Genomic DNA, 19,231 nt, shown 5'->3' on the forward strand with positions numbered 1-19,231 from the left:
GATCAATTTAAAGAGAAAGTTCTATGACTGAGCATTTGCTAGAGTTTTTGAAAAATGGAAATCATAGCAGGAGTGTTGGTAGCACTGGCTCTCTTAAAACTGTGTGAACAACTGAATAATAGCATTTCATGAATGAGCTGGATACTTTCCTACCACAATTGTGAAAAAATTATGTAAAAAAAATTAAAGTATTGTAAAAAACAAAACAAAACTGAAATACTTGTAAAATTTTAAATCACGAGGATGTCGGACTCATCAGCTAAGGCTGTCTCACTTTCTGTTTCACACTGTCTTGACTGAAACCTACCGGAATGCAAGCACTACTATTTTTGAAAGTTGTTTTTATTATTATTATGTTTTATATACAGATATAATGTTAGAAGTGATTAAATATAATGAAAAAAGTGGAATTATAGTTGTAAATTTGTTGAAAAGTGTTCAAATTATGTATCTTCTATCCACGGTTAGTACAGTGTGTGATTGTAACCTTCATGGACAAAGACATACCTATAAGCTGTGTTTGAGGTCAGGAGGCACTTTAATGCTTTAATACGTGTGGCATTCCCAAGACGTTGTTCTATAAATCTGTGGTCTTTTTGTGATCACATAAGAAAGATGAAAAAGATATTGTTTCGGTATTTCTCCCAAAGTCCTCAACAAAAGTTTGGGACATTTACATCTTCACATCCAGATCTCTGCAGATCAAAAAGTAGCAGTCTGTTGGCTTTCAGGTAGACTTTTCTTGAAAGAAGAATTTCCCATTCTGATGGTTAATTAATCCCATCTAGCCATCACAGTCTCTTGAATAGAGTTGGATTTTGTTGCAGTAAAATTCAAATAATTTAAGAACAATAATATGTGTGAAAAAATGTAAGACCACTCATCTCACTCTTACACCTGTCGGTTTGAGGAAGAATAATAACTATAATTGTAAAGAATTTAGCCGACAACAACACACTGAGTTTGTTTGCTTTGCACCAAATATGATTACATGCTGCAAGACTGTGCAGGTATCAGAATAACCATTTGGGTAATTAAGTAAAGCACTGTTAACTTTATAAAGTCTGCACTGCTTTATCCTTTAATAGTTTCCAACTCTTTTAAAGAGCCGCATCTTAACAGGACTAACACCATGTAAAACAAAACAAAAAAACTTATATGAAGTAATAACACAACACATGAAAATCAGCCTTTTGGAGTCTGTCTTAGAAGTCTTAGAAGGCAGTATATAAGATGTAACTGTTACAGCTTGCTAGTCAAAAGCATGTTCTCCAAAACCCCACACTGCCACCCTTTGGCATATACCTAAAATATTGTCCCACAGCAAAATGATGTCACAAATATTAATTTACACTCGTTATGAGTCACAGTGTTCTCCGCACACAAAATAAACTGAGCATCAAAAAAGTTTACATCATCTAATGCGGCATTAGTTTTATGTGTGGCACACAAGAAAAGAAAGACAAAGAGTGTAGAACAGAGACCTCTGGTTGGTAAACTTTAATGTTCTCCCTAACCAACACATTATTACAGGATACCTTCAGTGTCTGTACAACAGGTGGCAGTGATGCACCAAAACACATGGATGACGCTACATCCACACCTATCCCTTACTGTACAGACAAATATCTATCATTAAAAAAATATTTATTTGATTTCTGTATGACCTTTTCTCCCTGACCATAACAACCACAACACTGTCTGTCTGTAACAGGTGGACGATTTAAGGCCAAACTTTAAGGTAGAAAGGATGTGTGTTTATCTTGAGAGGGGCCTGATAACTAAATGCTCTGCATCCCATTCTGCTTTTTCACTATGAACAAAAAAAATGTCTACACTCTGAGATCAGAGTACTCTGATAGTGTATTGAGATCATATGATATTGGTATGCTGGGATTGTGTTAAGAATGGCATCTAGCATAAAAATCTGTCAAATCAAATATCTGGGGCTGTGGCAACTTGTGACTAGGGGAGCAGTTAAAAGTAACTCCATCTTTGTTGTTTGTGATAGAATGGTGCCTGAAGATCTGCGATGATGTTTGTGAGAAGAAGCATTTTACATTCAGTTATATATAAAAAAAAGGGATCCAAAGAGGAGAGGAGATATGTGAAACTATGATCTCTCTTTTTAATCTTTGTTTGTACTCTCTCTGTAACATTTTAGATCAACTGAAGGCTTTTCAGAAAGCTTTTAGGCCAGCCTGGTGACACTGAATCACAATAGTGCAGCCTAAAAGTTACAAATAGATGGGTTTTAGAGCACTCTGAGAAATGATGAGAAATTCTGTTCAAATCACATTAAAATTCACATTAAAAATAATTTTAAAAAAACAAACAAAAAGAACTCACAAAATACACTGAGCAACAACAACAACAACAACAATACACAGCTGCTGATGCCGCATTAATTAAGCGAGAATCAACAACCACACAGGAATCACTGAGAGTGTATTGAAACCTTGCTCTCCACATGACACCCAGGAGAGCAGCTTCGTTTTATACAATTTTTGAAGAGCAATAACATTCACAACCCAACTCACAACACAGCTGCAGTGTTTGCATGTGCATGAACATGAGGCGCAGAGAGCACGGATGGTAAACACTATCAACAGAGACGATGTGGCTGCACCGGCCGCGTTGGTACCATCGCAGATAGATAAAATATTTAAATGTTAGAGAGGATTATTTTAGGAGGAGACCTCACAGCTCCTTGATTTGAAATGAAATCAGCTGATTCGTTGGATGGGGGCGGGTTCAAATACGGGTGGAAGCCATCTTGGACGTTTGCTTGACTCTGACGAGACTCGTTGGTAGTTAGCTAAAGATTGCTCACAAATACCGCTTACGGCACCGGCTATTTCAATAGCTCAAGGTAAACGTCCTTATAATGAATCTGCTTCAATTCACGAATAGATCATTGCTTTAGGTTCAGCTGATATTTCTTGTAGATAACACTAGGCTTTAGTGTTTATTATTTTACCGTCGCTAGCCTTGCTAGGTTGCTAGCAGACCTAGCACCGCAATCTCATTGCAGCTAAAGTTAATGCTGGTTGATGGCGGATAGCCAGTCAGTCTTGTTATTGGGCTGACATTTAAAATGGTCAGATGACTTAATCGTGTAATATTGACTGGAATAAATGTATATGAATTCGGTATTGTCGTGTTGATTAACGTGAAAAGATTGAAATTAATGTACCAGAAAGTCATGTCTGTAACTAGCCTACCTACTCCTCCTTCGAGGGTAGATTTTTTTTTTATTAAACGAGTACACTAATCACCGTTGAACCATTAAAGTATGCATCCAGTAGAAATCACACGCAGCACATTCTTATCCAACTGTACACTTAATTTGCCAATGCTCTTAATTTATCAAGGCCGCTTATTCATTGTTTGCGAAGCTAAATAACATTCGCTGTCAGCGCTGTGTCGGCTAACTTTTGACATTAGGCCAGCCGTCAAGTGTTTCTGCTGTCCGTTAGCAAAATGGTGACTTTAAGTCTCACCAAACCCGAGGACTGCATGCTGGGGAGCTGTTACTCCACCGATGTTTCTATTTTGCCATTTCTAACGCTGTCTTGTGTGTTTTAGGTTTGGACAGCCCCGAGGAAGGACACAGCGGCCCAGTTTAGCTAATCAAGATGGCTAGCTGAACTGTCGGCCAATGCCTGAACGCTTGCGAAGCTCTCTTGGAGTATTCCAGATAATGTTGACAAAATTTATCTATGCTAAGCCCTAATTTAATTTCCATGCATAGACGTCTTATAAAAAACGAGAAGAGGAATTTGTTTCTGGACACTTGATATCACAAAAGACATTGTTGAAGAGTAAATGATTTAGTATTTACCTTTAGTTGATTAAGATTTAAAAAGGCAAGGGCAATTTTTATGTTTTGAGTGGACTCACTTCACCTGGAAACTGTTAAAGGTTTCATTGCTGTTGGAATAAAGTTGAGCCAAGTCAACATGAGCACCGCCAGAACGGAGAACCCAGTGATTCTGGGCTTGCCCAACCAGAATGGACAGCTCAGAGGCTCAGTGAAGCCTGCTGGTGCACCAGGTGGAGGTGGAGGAGGGCCGCAGCAGCAGCTTAACCAGATGAAAGGCACAATCAACAATGGAAACTCCCAGCCAGCCCCTACAACAAATGCTGTCATCAAGTAAGTTATTTAATACTAAAATTAAACTATTTTGACTTCTCATTACAACTACTGCTGTCAGTTAAATGTGATACTGCTTGTTAATAATAATTCTGGCCTCCACAGGCCTGGAGATGACTGGAAGAAAAATTTGAAATTGCCCCCAAAGGACATGAGGATGAAAACTTCGGTTGGTAACACGTTTCTTTTGACCTGGAAGCTTATATATCCTATTACTCATTTGGTTTTTTTGGGCTGTGAATAAAAATATTCAGTGCTGTGTTTAATAAGTCATTTTTATACAAGCCTACAATCACTGTTATATTAATGTGTTCCACACAAGCTGTCGGTACTCTTCTTCATATACAATCATTCTGTGACAATTACAGGATGTGACTGCAACTAAAGGCAATGAGTTTGAAGATTATTGCCTAAAGAGGGAGCTGCTTATGGGAATCTTTGAGATGGGCTGGGAAAAGCCATCTCCAATCCAGGTATGTTAAGACTGCTTTGATTTGACGGCTGAACAAGAAGGCATGTTTGTGCATAAGGAAGTGCATACTTTGGCACTTACAGAATAGATTGTAGTGCATAAAAGGACAGACGAGTTCTTTGACATTGACACGTGATCAGTGTTAAATGTAGTCAACAGTTTTTAGTTGACTATTAAAGGTTAAATGTAACAGTTAATTCTTCAAACCTGTGAAAATTGCTATTCCTGCAGTATGGCTCAGGAGCATTGTAGTACCTATTAGGTTGTTTAGGTAGTGCCTGTTAGCATGTGTCCTAAAAACTCTGGTGAACCCTCTTGGACATACCATAATATTTCTTATTACTTAGTGGGTGGACTGACACACAATGTTTGTACATTTGTTGTACCCAGGTTATGCATTTCAGCTTTGATTTCATCAGTTATCTTTAAAAAAAAAAAAAAAGATTGCCTTGTTTGTTTTTTGTTTTTTCTGTGGCATTTTTGCCTTTATTGGAAAGTGAAACAATGACAATGGTAAGGAAAGGAAAGTGGGGAGAGACTTGAACCCAGGGACTTTCACTTGGCTATGTGACATGTGGCGCCCATCTCCTCAGTTGTCTTTCTGCACTTTCATGAGTTTAACATCTTTAGTAGCTTGTTTGGCAAATTTGGTTTATTAAACTTCATTTATAAGCTTTAGAATCACTCTCGGCTGCACAGAATAAGTTTCAGTTTCTCAGCACTTATCCATCGGAAGGAACGATGTAAACAAAGTATGCTAATGAGTGGTGGCCTATTTCAGAAAGGCAAACTGCAGGGTGGGTGGATGTGTGTATGGGCTGTTAGTAGACAAAGTAAATGGAACTTGAAAAATTTACGTTTTACCTTCCACTCAGAACAATTGTATTACATGTTTGCACTAGAATAAATTAAGTAGATGTGTGATGTGACTGAAGCAAAAAGTATTCTTTGTATTTCTCTTTGTCTGCAGGAGGAGAGCATCCCCATTGCACTGTCAGGAAGAGATATTTTGGCCAGAGCCAAGAATGGCACGGGAAAGAGTGGAGCCTACCTCATTCCCTTACTTGAACGCATTGACCTGAAGAAGGACTGCATACAAGGTGAGAGAGCTCATTTTCAATAAGATTAATTTTTTTATTATAAATGTTGAATTTTAGCTTGCCTCATTTGAAAGTCATTAAGTGAGTTGTTAAAAAAAGAGGGGGGTGAAAATGAAATCAGTATGCCCTTGATAAACCTCGACACATAATGAGCCTTTACTGACGATTTGGTCAAATCAATGATGCCAAAAAACAACTGCTTTAGTATTGAAATTTAACTAGAAATGCAAAAGTCATCAACATTCACTTTTTTTTTCCTAATGCCAATTTTAATATTACTTACTTAGGATAACAGGAGAAACAAACTGTAGTTGTATAAACAGTTGATATATTTTGACATTTGCTGTTCAGTGTTTCCAAAATAAAATGGCAACTATATATACACACTGTAAATTCTGCACAACGGTGCTGCTGAAATGGTTTACAACATACTCACGTTTAACCAAAAACATTATAAATTGCAAATCACGTGTTACACAATCGTGCTACACATGCGATCCCTAAATGTCAGCTTCTCTTCTAGAGTTTTCTGCTTCAAGAGCACAAAATCAGATCCTCATCCAAATGCATTATTTTGCTCGAGGCTAGGTTTCCTGTTATTGATGGTCTAGTTTGTTTTGCTCCATTTAACATGCAACTACATTTTTATTCTCTTTTCTGAAGACTGTTTTTGACTATGTTATGAATACAACAGTGTCTGATAAAGACATGTAAACATCTTTTTTTGTTGATTCATTGTGTCCTCATAAAAATGAAAGTGGTGGGACAAGGTCTGAGACATGTTACTGATCGGAGCATGTTTTAATTTGTTTTTGATTCTTGAAAATGTAGTAGTACCATTGCATTTGATCCTATTCTTAATTACTTGCAAATGTTTAATAAAATGCTAATAAATAAGTCTTCTCTTTTTCCAGCTTTGGGCATAGTGCCCACCAGAGAACTGGCTCTGCAAGTAAGCCAAATATGTATCCAGGTCAGCAAACACATGGGTGGTGTGAAGGTCATGGCAACCACAGGTGGAACCAATCTCCGTGATGACATCATGAGACTCGATGAAACGGGTAACCTTTCACACGTAACATCACTTATTACAGTCTCATATTTTATAACACTGCCTATCTTATCTTTTATTTATTTTTATTGGTTTCAGTGTTATTATATGGAAGGTATTTTCCAGGAGTAAGATTTAGGAAAACTGGAAATTAATCTAACAATACAACAGTTAGTGAAGACAGTTGACTTGCATTAATGTAATGCGTCCCCCACCCAGTAAACAACAAATCTTTGAGTTGTACTGGCAAATTTTACCAAACCAACTAAAACTGAAACTCAATCTGTATTAACAAAATTTTGATTTGCAAATTTACAGTTTAGCTTATTTTTTCCATTTAACTAAGGTTTTTTTCCCCTCCTCCCTCAGCTACTCTTCTTGTAAGTTTAGCTTTAGTTAATGCTAAATACTCTTGGTGGGAGTCAACATGATTCTTTCACACTGAAGTCTGTGCAAGTCTGTGCAATCTCCTGCATGGATTTCCTCATACAGTCTGAAATCAGGGGCGATCTGAATCGTCTGCTTTACTGTCTGTCTCAGTGACGATTTTATTTATTTATTTTTTTTAAGAAGATGTAAATTGAAATATTCCTGGATCTTTGGTACATCTCTAGTTGAATCCTAAATGTTGCTATTGTATACTATATGATTGCTACCAAAGCTCATTTGATTGGAGTGAATGAAAATCTTCATCTATACTTAAACAAACAAACAAACATGAGTGCATCAAAGGAAGGCATTATAAGCTGCACTGAGATCTGCAAAGGAGAAAAGATAAGCACAGTCTGGCTTAATTTTCAAGTTTTTGCCTGATCTTATCTGTAGCCAGTACAAAAAATAGACCCCCGTAAACACACACACACACACATTTCGCAGGCAGTCAATGCTGATGTCTGAAATGTTAACTAATGAAAACACATGTATTGATCTGATTACTGTCAAATGCATATTGATTTTTTTTGTTAAAGTTGTCAATATAGCTTTTGTTGAACATTCCTCAGCGGCTGAATATCAGCAATATGATAATCGTGATCATTTACCATCATTCCTCCACTGAAATGTGGACACGTAAATTTTGATAACGCTGCCATTCTCAGAAAATGTGGTAGACCTTAATTATTGTTCCCTTTTTGCTTTTTATTTTTCAGTACATGTGGTCATTGCCACACCTGGAAGGATTTTAGACCTCATCAAGAAAGGAGTGGCCAAAGTTGGTCAAGTGCAGATGATCGTTCTAGATGAAGTGAGTGAAGCTGTTTACTTTTATTAGACCTTTTTTTCTAAATAAGTGCATTTAGATAATTTGAGTCAGTCAGGTGATGGAGCTAAATGTTTTCCCCTCCCCCCCCCATCTCCTGTTCAAAAGGCTGACAAGCTCCTGTCTCAGGACTTTGTGGTCATGATGGAGGAGATCCTGGGCTTTTTGCCCAAGCAGAGGCAGATTTTGCTTTATTCTGCAACCTTCCCTCTCAGCGTGCAGAAGTTCATGGTACATTTTGGTTCCTTATTCATGAACTTGTGATTTCAAATAAGATTTACAATGCTACAACTTGCATTTCAACCTGTATATAATCATTTCTATGTATTTTTGTAGAATTCACACTTGCAGAAACCCTATGAAATCAACCTAATGGAGGAGCTTACACTGAAGGGTGTGACTCAGTATTATGCTTATGTAACTGAAAGGCAAAAAGTCCATTGCCTCAACACCTTGTTTTCCAGGGTGAGTTTTGCCTCTCTGCACGTGTAAATAATAAAAAAATGTATAAATAGGAAGAGTCTGATGAACATGCAATTGTTTACATATTTATTTGCATCATTTATTTTTAGCTCCAGATCAACCAATCCATAATCTTCTGCAACTCGTCTCAGAGAGTGGAGCTCCTTGCCAAGAAGATCTCCCAGCTTGGATATTCATGTTTCTACATTCATGCAAAGATGAGACAGGTCAGCTTAAAGTACTGCCCCAGAAAAGCTTGTTCACCAAAATGCACAATTGATTTTTGCAAGAACTGCTGTTCACTCCAACATCCTGTTTATGGAGAGTTGGCACTGCCAGTCCCCAGACTGACTACATGATAAAAAAATAGAACTGTTAACACTTGGGTTGCTGCACAAACAGATTTTCCACTGCTTTACTTGTCATTTGTTTTTGCATGTTATGAATACCTGAGATGACAGCTTAGTTACTGACTCAGCATATGTGCTTATACCTCACCTAACATGGTTTACATCAGTTGTGGACAAGTGTTATGAGAGTAAAAAGGCATGCTTTATCTCTATGTAATTTATCCTTATGTAATTAAATGATGCTCTGAAGTGAATAAATCTGCTTCTAAATGCATTTTTAAAAAAATCGTTTTCCAGGAACATCGTAACCGTGTATTCCACGACTTCAGAAATGGCCTGTGCCGGAATCTAGTCTGCACTGGTAAGTGAAAGAAACGTGTGTACAACTGCCGCATTTTACCAGTAGGAGTTGAAAGAAACTGAGAGAGGATTTTTATTACTGCTATTATTAGTAGTAGTAGTTTTTGATGGTGAAACTGAGCTGTTCTATTGTGTACATCTTTAGTTTGTTTTTGCTTTTGTTTTTTTGTAGTGACTGATTTGCTCAAGCCTATTTTCTTTAATGTTCTATCCTGCGTGGTTTGATCTTTATTACTTTCCCCCTCTAGACCTCTTCACAAGAGGAATCGACATTCAAGCTGTGAATGTTGTGATCAATTTTGATTTTCCTAAGCTGGGAGAAACGTACCTTCATCGCATCGGTAGATCTGGTAAGGGCCGTGACTCGGACTGTTTTCATCCTTTTTGCTTTGACTGTTTCACTCTTGTCTGCAATATAAATGCATTTTATGCAGCAAAAAATGCTAAAGCAATTATTTAAGCTCTTGACTACCATAATTTCCAGGCCGCTTCGGACACCTGGGTCTAGCTATCAACCTCATCACGTATGACGATCGCTTCAACCTGAAAGGGATTGAGGAACAGCTTGGAACAGAAATAAAGCCCATCCCTGGCATCATTGACAAGAGCCTATACGTGGCAGAGTACCACAGTGAGAGTGGCGAAGAAGTCAAGCCATGAGCCAGTGAGTACACAGATATGCGACCAGCTGGTTTATAGATGGTCGGAAGATAATTTATCTCCTGTGATTTAATCTTTTTCATCCTGCCGGTTCGAATAAGTTTTACAAACGAGCTGATGGATATGAGCTGTTGCAGAGCTAGTGCTTTGCTGCTTGGTATGCTGGATACTTCGGCACCTTGCTGACACAACTAAATACAATTTAGCCATGATTACTGTCATTACCTGGACTGTGCTTTTCTTGCTGCTCTTAGTGAACATATATCCTTTGAGGCAAGTCTGTTACTTTTATTTTTAAAGATGGCAAAAGAAATCTACAAAGGTTTTTCAATGTAATATAGTGTGTATATTTGCAGTGTGAAAAATGGTGTGTATTCAAATGGTCAATTTTGCTACGTCACTGCTGTTATGCAGAGTATCAGCGTGTTGGCCATAATCGCAGTCGAATTCTCTAAATACTAAAAAGATACTTCAGTGCTTCCTTTATCACCTCCTTCAGCAGAGGACACATTGAAACGATCACTGAAACAGCAGAGCAGATCATGTTGAGTGTTCAGAAGTGTTTTCTGTTTGCTGCTGCTTCAACAGGCGGTTAAAGCCACATGTGAACTATGAACATTAATATTGCTGTAATAAAAGCCTATCGAGCTGATGCCATGATTTTTTTTTTTTTAAATGCACCAAAGAATTACATAAGTTCTATAAATCATGAGCTGTAGCCGTTGTTTCATTGCCAACATTTTAGGGTTTTTTCCCCCTTGGTCAGCTGGGACAAGTTACATTGAACATTCAGATAGGAATATATTGGTTAGGAATGAGATGCCCAAGTTTATGTGCTGTTGTCTTAATTCCTTATAAATTCTGCTTCAAACCTTGCTATGATCTTACAAAGTTTCTGAGATCAAGGAAAAGTAGCTAGGAAAAAGGACAAGGAGGCTCCCCCCCCCCCAATCCATCCATCCATCTTCATCCGCTTTATTCGGGGCCGGGTCGCGGGGGCAGCAGCCTAAGCAAAGAGGCCCAGACCTCCCTCTTCCCAGCCACCTCCTCCAGCTTATCCGGGGGAACACCAAGGCGTTCCCAGGCCAGCCGAGAGATATAATCTCTCCAGCGTGTCCTGGGTCTGCCCCGGGGCCTCCTCCCGGTGGGACATGCCTGGAACACCTCACCCAGGAGGCGCCCAGGGGGCATCCTTGTCAGATGCCCGAACTACCTCAGCTGGCTCCTTTCGATGTGGAGCAGCAGCTGCTCTACTCTGAGCCCTGAACTTCTCACCCTATCTCTAAGGGAGAGGCCAGCCACCCTTCGGAGGAAGCTCATTTCTGCTGCTTGTATCCGCGATCTCGTTCTTTCGGTCACTACCCACAGCTCGTGGCCATTTATTTTTTTATTTATTTTTTTATTGGTACAGTGTTTCCAGGTAACAGAAGATGAAATGTCTTTACCATCCTTAATATATCCTTGTAGAAGTTGGATATCTGCTAATGACCCCTGAGTTGATACATTTATACAGGTTGCTTCCAGCAAATCTGTCTTGATTTTGATGATAAGAATTATTTAAGCATTTCAGTCATGGTGTCAGGAATGTCCTCCTGCATGTGCAGAGAAATCGTACCCTAGTTTCACTCTGAAACATTATAACCCAAATGGTCATCTGATCTATGAAAAATCAGCCGGTTTGTTAACAAAGATAAAAGAAAAAAAGACCACTACACTGTAACTCCAATGTAAATCAAGAACTTCGGTAATGTGTAGAATAGTTTTTATCTGAGTGTTGTTAGTGGGGGTTTTGTTGAACAGTCTGGTCTAATGTGATATTTTTTCTCCCCTCTCCTTTTTCTAGAGACCAGTCCATCCTCCACTCCCCTCTGTATTCTACTTCATCCCCCACATCTTTGGATTTTTTTTTTTTTTTTTTTAAATGTACAGTTGCTGTATGTCTTCCTTTTTTGGATGCCACCATTAGGAATGCGTGCTTTGATGGATGTGTTATTGGAAGAACTCATCTGCCTTTTCAAGGCTCTTTGCTGCACCACCACACCCTGAAGACATGGGCACCACAAGGAAAGAATGGGACCAAGTCAGAAACGTTATCAGTGCACATTGTGATGATTCATATCCACCACTGACACAAAGCCAGCACCAACAGAGAGCGATAGGACACCCTCCATTCTCCACTTTTAAGTTCGGAAGTTTTATCCAATTAATATCAAGTGCCTTAAACAGTTCAGCTTGTTCTAAAGTAATAACCCCTCATTATCGGTCATCTCTCTCCACTCCACGCTACATATTTCTGTTCACCTAATTGAAAATTTGTTACACTAATTTAATGTCTGACAAAATAGGTGAATTCATACCTGTCTTTGGTTGGGTCATCCATTCACAGCAACTGGAGATGATTGGAGGCAGACTGGTCTGAATTATCTTCTTGCTGGCTAAGCTGAACTTGAGTCTGGCTGATAAATGAGGACAAACTTGGATTTCCATGGACAGAGATGCTGGATTTTTTTGTTTTTGTTTTTTCCCTTTCTCCAAGATGCAGCCAGACTGTCAGTCATTGGTGAAAAAAAACTTGTGCTTCTGAGAGACCCAAACTCTTTCCTCTGTCTTCAGCATCAGAACACTAAAAATAATTAAGCAGCCTTGCAACACCATGAGTCATGAGGATTCCTATTTTGGTGGAGTTTATTTGGAGCGAATGCCTGACGCGTATTTTTATTTTCTCTCCCTCATTTCTTCTTCGGTCTGTCTTTTGTCGTCCTGTGTTTCACCTTCCTGTGGGTGGCCATACTTAATTCTGTGAGACGTGCAGCCAGCGTTTGGGGTGCACCTTACACTTTGTGTATATACCTTCATTTTAAGATTGTTTTAAACAAGTTAAAAAGGCTGCCTGACAAACTGAAAAGCCATCCGCCCCTTCCCTCTTGTTAGCACTGGAGATGGTTTCCCGAACTGCCAGTTTGTTTGATCTGCAATATTGGCCTGTGAATTTATTTATAATTTTAGAAATTGCAGAATTTACCGGAATCTAAAACATTTAAATGGCGTAGTTCATGAAATGTTTTTAGAGACAGTTATTGCTGAAAATCTTTTTAGCCCATGCATATTTGTTGGAATGTTTCTTCAAAGATGCACTTAACTGTTTAAATTGTTGCCCTTGTTCTTTTGCTTCCAGTGTTAACAAGTGCGAGTCTTGACAGATGGCTTTCTGAAGCTTGTGCATTTGAGTAATGAAGTCTTTGTCACCAGCCTTGACTTGTGAAACTCTTGAAACACTCTTAAGATCTCTTATACTGAGTGCTGGTGTTGGAAAAGAAAATATTCTATTACTTACTACTCGCTGCAGTGCAGCTGAATTGGCAGATAATTTGTTTTGTGGCGACGGTATTAGCTGTTACGTTGATTTATGCCCTGTTTAAGCACAGCTACATTACTTCCTAATATTGAGGGAGGGGCAGGAAGTCCCCCTCCTTCTGCAGAATGTTGGCCGACTGCATCAAAACGAACCATCTGAAATCCATCTAAAATGTAGCAGGAACAAATTCTGTGCTTTGCAAGTTGGCTGGCTTTTGTGAAACCAGCTAACAAAAGATACTTTAAAAACGAACATGAGCAAGTTGATCAGCACTTAAAACACAGATGGTTCATGCAGCTACACTTACTGCACTACTTTTTACACACTAGATACCCACTTGGGAGTAAAGTGCATGCTAGTGCAGGGAGGGGGAATGAACAAGATGGGTTAGAAAATTACTTTGTCAGACTGCTTGTTTAAGACATAACTTGGGCATCCCAGCCTGCTGAGTTTATGGCTAATTTCTCTGCCCTTTATTGCTTTATGTTTTGGGTTTTGGGGCTTTACCTCTGCATTTTATATGCAACGTGACAACCTTACATTTGCATTGAGGTCCTCTGATCACTTTGTTCAGCTGAAACCTTTTTGTAACTGAGGTGTTCCCTTTAATATGGCGAGATGCTCTCTTAACTGTTTTAACCAATGGGAAGTATTGCTCATTTAATTTAAGCTCATTTCAAAAGACAAGTGTAGCAGAGATGATTAGTTACCCGTGTATTTCTCATTGGTTAGACTCTGATCCCTGTTCTCACACTTCTGCTGTTGTCCCAGAAATACTTGCACATCTAAACTGATAATTAGGCTGTTTGTTTTTTGGGGGGGTGGGGGGGAATTTTTCTCGTTTAAAGTCAAAATTAAATTTGAGCATTAGTGGAGTCGACAGGGATCTGTTTGTGCAGGCACTTGGCAGCTGTCTGTTTCTTATCAGCCCACTGGCAGTAATTGAAATGCTTTGAGGCTAAAATTGACGACCCTTCGAGGTTCAGCGTATGGCTGCCTTCATGTGGGAGCTAGTTTTACTGCTAGTGGCTGTCATGGAGAACCTTAACGACTGAGACAAGAGCATCTTTCCCCAGATTGGGCATCTAATTGGTTAATAAAATTGTCTCTTTTGTTAAGGTCTTTTTTTTTTTCTTTTTTAAATTTGGGAGGAGGTTGAATTGGTGCGCCTGCTGCCCTGATGCATAAGTTCGTCCTCTTGATTGTTGTGACACATTAATAACACAACTTTTGTGTACAATTTGGCCGTCCCATCTCTCAACTGTCAAGAGACGATAGGAGTCCTTTTTAGGATTTCTTTCTGAATTTATGCATCAGTAAAATATGTGGGGTGGGGCCTGTGGGTACTTCAGAAACAGGATATCTAAAGATCCAAAGTTTAGGTAATGGGTACGAAAAGGTTTGAAAGAGTTACCCCGCTTTTTTCTTTTCAAAATGAAATGTTCAATGGAGTACACGTTTCATGAAAAAGGCTCCAAATTTAAGTGAAATTTTCTTTATTTTGAATTTGGTTGCTTAATTGGCAGATTTTTCAGTGATGCAAGATGTCATAAATATTACTGGATTGGATTAAAAGTTGTGTTCAATAAAGCTCACTGAAATTTATTGTCTGAAGTGGTTTTTTTTGTTTTTTTTTTAAATATATATTATTTGTTTTTTTTCCTCCAAATATATTGCAAATTGAACTTGGACACTGCTGCTCGCCTGACTAATGAGTCTTTCAAAGCTTGGCGCCACTAATGCAGCAGGCAGCTGTCCTCTTCAGATCTTGTGTCTTTATATAAACTTTGACCTGGAGGCATTTCTCTTATGACAGTTCTCTTATAGCACTCTTGCTTGTACTTTGGCGTCACTTGACTTTACAGCTGAACATGAGCAACTTGAAAGCGTTGTGCTTCTTGTCTTTGGCTCTCTTTGCTAGCGTAAAGGGAGATGTTCCTCCACCATGTGACAGGTATGGATTATATTAATATATACTTTTAAATACAACTTCTGTGGTGGTGTTTGTTTTTTTTGGAGGGGGGGTCTTGCGTGTAAGGGGACATGAAAGTCTCCATGATACAAGAGATTTGTCATTTCCTGGTCTAGGAAAAGAACTAGAGGAACCTTGGGTCAATCCTAAATCTACAAATTTGATTTAAAATGATGCCAAATTACTGCAGTGATTGAAATCTAAACTACTGAAAGGTCTCTGCTTAATGGCTTGCTGCGTTTCATCTGGGCAGTGATGACACGACTACAGACTAGGGTTGCAAACTGTCCCGTTTTAGCAGACGTGTCCCCTGTAATTTAAAAAAAAAAAAAAAAAATTGCTTTGGCCCGTTACTCTACTTTAAGCGTTACATATATTGACTATTACCTGCAATGTTGCATACGGTGCATCTTTACGCTATGCCCAGTCGGTTGTGCATTATCCTTCCGCCAGAACGTCGCTTATTTGATAGGTTACCAACTTTTTAACTTGCTACAGATGGCTGTTTGACAGGTTTAAAGTGTTGGTTTTTTTTTTTTCTTTTGGAAGTGGGGGGGTGCAACCACACTAAGCTGTAGGCTTACCTTTCCCCTCTCCATGATATATTTATATTTTATTGATTTACTGCTTCCCCGCAGGACTTTGATAGCAACTGAGTGTATTGCTCTAATACAGACATGACCTTCATGAAACAGTTAATAATTTATACCCCTTTTATTTCAGTGAAATATACTGCACCGGGCCCATCTTGCACCAGGTCCAAGAAGCAAAACTGTTTGACGATGATAAGCATTTTGTTGACATGAAGCTGAGGTCGGCTCCTGGTAAGTCGGTCTGGTTTTAAAATAAATAAAAAAAATTCAAGGCTCTGAATCATGTGCTTTCCCGCGTTGCTTCTCTCTCCCTGCAGATGATGTTTTGTCGGCCTTTCGCAATCTTTCAAGCAAGTTTCCAAATACAACCATCCCGCCTGTGAAACTGGAGGAGTTTCTCAATACAAGCTTTGATCAACCAGGGACAGAGTTTGAGTCATGGGCTCCGCCGGACTGGCATGAGAAGTGAGATCCAGTGTTTGTTTGCTGCTCAGATTATACTGTGTTTTTAACTGTACCCACATGACTGATTTGCAGGCCAAACTTCCTGAGTGGGATAGCAGATGATAAACTACGCGAGTGGGCAGAAAAGATCCATGGTCTGTGGAAATCTCTTGGCAGAAAGGTGATGAGTAGCAAACTAACACAACTTTAATATCCAACCAACCTTCCTCACAAATTTTATGCTTTTGTTTTATCCGTTTTTCAGTTTCTTCTTGAGTTTTAGGAAATATTGATGCACTATTTCCTCTAGTTTTGCTGTTGGATCCACCTCTAACCTATCTATGCTTCAGTCCAAACATTTTAAATTAAATATGATTTCCCATCCAGATCCATTCTGATGTTAAAGATCACCCAGAGCTCTACTCCCAGATTTACACCCCACATCCCGTTGTTGTGCCAGGGGGGCGCTTCAGGGAGCTCTACTATTGGTGAGTGAACAATGAAGCCTTTCACCAAGCTGTCTGACAGCTGTGGTAGAGTATCACAAGGTCAGAGAGAAAAGAGATCACAGGAAGTCCCAGGCAGGGGTCTATGCTGATAGCCCACCTACGTGCCATACCCAGAAAGTGATGCGAGTCTCTGTGTCCAACAGGGACTCCTACTGGGTCATCAACGGGCTCCTGCTGTCAGAGATGACAGATACAGCCCATGGAATGATCCAAAACTTCCTCTACCTTGTCAACAGGTAAGCCTTTAAAACGTCTTTCATCATTCAGAGCACTTAAAAACATGTCCACCTCGCTGCAGGTAGTGTACCGTGCAAATTTTCAATAATAAGTCATTTAGTAACCCAAGTTGTGCACTTTGGAAATGGAGCTCTCAGGGGATATTCAAGATTTGTGGAATAAAAGATTTTTTTCCCTCCTACAGATATGGCTTTGTTCCAAATGGTGGGCGGATTTACTATGAAAGGCGCAGTCAGCCTCCATTCCTCACTCTAATGGTGGAGAGCTACTATCAAGCAACCAAGGATAAAGAGTTCCTCAGGTGATATTTAGCCCCAGCTGACGTCCTGCCAGACACATTATCATTCTTTAGCTGCCTTCTGCCTCTTTCAGCATATTAAACATCAGCACCTCCGTGCTCGTGCCTCTCTGTGCCTCCGGTGTTTTGTTGTTCCTACCATACTTAATTAGAATGTGACACTTTAAGTTTTGTGTTTAAGGATATTAAGCAATGTGAAAGTACTGTGAATTAAAAAGCACCTCCTGCTGTCTTTACAATCGGTTTAGAGCGGCTTTACCAGTTCTGGAAGTGGAGTACCAATTCTGGATGGAGAACCGTTCTGTGGATCTAGAATTAAATGGGAAGCAGCATGTACTGAACCGGTATTATGTAGAGGCGGGCTTGCCCAGGTATGTTTAAAGGAAGTTTACCTGGTATAAATAACAAATGGATATTTAGGTTGTGGGACTATACTCCATGTCCTCACCTACAACAACCATGTCTGTCTTTCTAGGCCTGAATCTTATCTGGACGATCTGGAATTAGCTGAGGGACTCACTGATGGTAATGGCCTATTAGTGTTCATGGGATGTATTGCACTCGGATGGTCCTTTTATTCCAGTTGAGAAAGTGGGGAAAAGGGATAATATTATATTCCCAGAGACTCGAGGATCATCTGTGCAAAACAAATTTGCTCTGAAAGTACCCGAGTAATGAATATTTAATGTTAAAACCCATTCATTCACTGAACAACTTTACCACACTTAAAAGAGAACCTGTTTGAAGGGAAAATACTGGAGCTGTATATTTAAGTTACTTTCTCCTCCTTTGACAAGTCTTTTTTTTTTTTAATCACCAAAGCTTCTGACAAAAGTGCTAGAAAACAAACATGGCTCAACATGAGGCTGCATATTTAACGAGTAAGTACCACAGTTTAGATGCTGATTTGTTGTGGCTCTACTAGTGTTTTCTTTTTCTTTCCCTCAGGCAAGAAAGAGCAGCTGTGGATGGATCTGAAAACGGGTGCAGAGTCTGGTTGGGACTTTACTTCCCGCTGGTATATAGCTGATGGCGGCGACAACAACAGTGGCACCCTGAGAGACACGCGCACCAGTCAGATCCTGCCCGCTGACCTCAACGCTTTGCTGTGCCGCAATGAGAAAACTCTTGCGTCGTTTCATCGGCTGCTCGGTGAGCCTTTTTAACCTTGAAACTAACTTGTGCGTGGCTTTTAATTCCTAACTGGTGTTACATAACGGTGATGTGTTACTTCCTGACAGGTGATAGTGACTCAGCTGCAGTATACGACCAGGCTGCAGCGAGGAGGCTGGAGGCGATAGAGTCTGTGCTTTGGGATGCTGAGAGGGGAGCCTGGTTTGACTACAACCTGATGACACGCTCCAAAAACTTTGAGTTTTATCCCTCCAACCTGGGACCAATTTGGGCACAGTGCTATTCTCAGCCTGAGATGGGAGAGAAGGCGGTACAGTATCTGAAGGTTGGTTGATATTTTCCTGGAAGAATAGATCATTTTGCCTGTTTTGTTCATCAAAACTAGAAAAGATACACATTTACCTCCAAATTAGTTTCCACAAGAAACTGAAACTATTAGCCCTTGAATAATTTTGTTGTTGCTGTTATCAAAGAACTGACATATAAAACCAGAAAGAGATGGTTTTATATGACCCCATCATGCCATTTGTGTGAAAGACCCCTTTAAAATATATTTATCCCATTACATTTGTAAAAATGTCCAACATGACTAGTCCCCTCCTCTGATGGCAAACTGAGCATTTAAATACTCGGCTCATGAGCTTCTTGACAGTCGCTGAGGGAGCAGAGACATTTAGATTTTTAGCCATGAACTCTTTTTCAGAAGCCAACTTCCAGCAGGATGCAACGTGCTTTTATAAATCATGCTCAGCCACACCAGCAGATGGCACAAACGCACTACAGAGCTTTCATCTATGCACACTCTGTAATGTCTGTGCAG

The 19,231-nt window shown here is 39.5% G+C and overlaps 2 protein-coding genes across 3 annotated transcripts in view; both read left to right on the forward strand.

The window, feature by feature from the left end:
• Positions 1–2,627: 2,627 nt before the first annotated feature.
• On the forward strand, positions 2,628–14,829 carry ddx6 (DEAD (Asp-Glu-Ala-Asp) box helicase 6). The gene is made up of 14 exons (XM_005735921.1): positions 2,628–2,872; positions 3,589–4,156; positions 4,262–4,325; positions 4,525–4,629; positions 5,599–5,728; positions 6,643–6,789; positions 7,928–8,022; positions 8,146–8,268; positions 8,374–8,502; positions 8,610–8,726; positions 9,147–9,210; positions 9,458–9,559; positions 9,694–9,873; positions 11,713–14,829. The coding sequence occupies exons 2-13, from the start codon at positions 3,963–3,965 to the stop codon at positions 9,867–9,869; spliced, it is 1,446 nt and encodes a 481-aa protein (XP_005735978.1). The 5' UTR covers positions 2,628–2,872; positions 3,589–3,962; the 3' UTR covers positions 9,870–9,873; positions 11,713–14,829.
• Positions 14,830–15,045: 216 nt separating this feature from the next.
• Positions 15,046–19,231, forward strand: part of treh (trehalase (brush-border membrane glycoprotein)) — a 51,635-nt gene continuing 47,449 nt past the window's right edge. For both annotated transcript variants that reach the window (XR_311804.2, XM_005735922.1), the window contains exons 1-11: positions 15,046–15,178; positions 15,920–16,020; positions 16,107–16,254; positions 16,327–16,414; positions 16,621–16,721; positions 16,886–16,978; positions 17,164–17,280; positions 17,526–17,648; positions 17,753–17,802; positions 18,226–18,429; positions 18,519–18,736. Coding sequence is in view for 1 of the 2 variants with exons in the window: in XM_005735922.1 (XP_005735979.1) it covers positions 15,096–15,178; positions 15,920–16,020; positions 16,107–16,254; positions 16,327–16,414; positions 16,621–16,721; positions 16,886–16,978; positions 17,164–17,280; positions 17,526–17,648; positions 17,753–17,802; positions 18,226–18,429; positions 18,519–18,736 (1,326 nt within the window). In the remaining variant the exon portion in view is untranslated. The remainder of the gene's footprint in view (positions 15,179–15,919; positions 16,021–16,106; positions 16,255–16,326; positions 16,415–16,620; positions 16,722–16,885; positions 16,979–17,163; positions 17,281–17,525; positions 17,649–17,752; positions 17,803–18,225; positions 18,430–18,518; positions 18,737–19,231) is intronic.

This window comes from Pundamilia nyererei, unplaced genomic scaffold, assembly GCF_000239375.1.
Source record: "Pundamilia nyererei isolate P.nyererei 1_Seehausen unplaced genomic scaffold, PunNye1.0 scaffold00066, whole genome shotgun sequence".
Classification (NCBI taxonomy): domain Eukaryota; kingdom Metazoa; phylum Chordata; class Actinopteri; order Cichliformes; family Cichlidae; genus Pundamilia; species Pundamilia nyererei.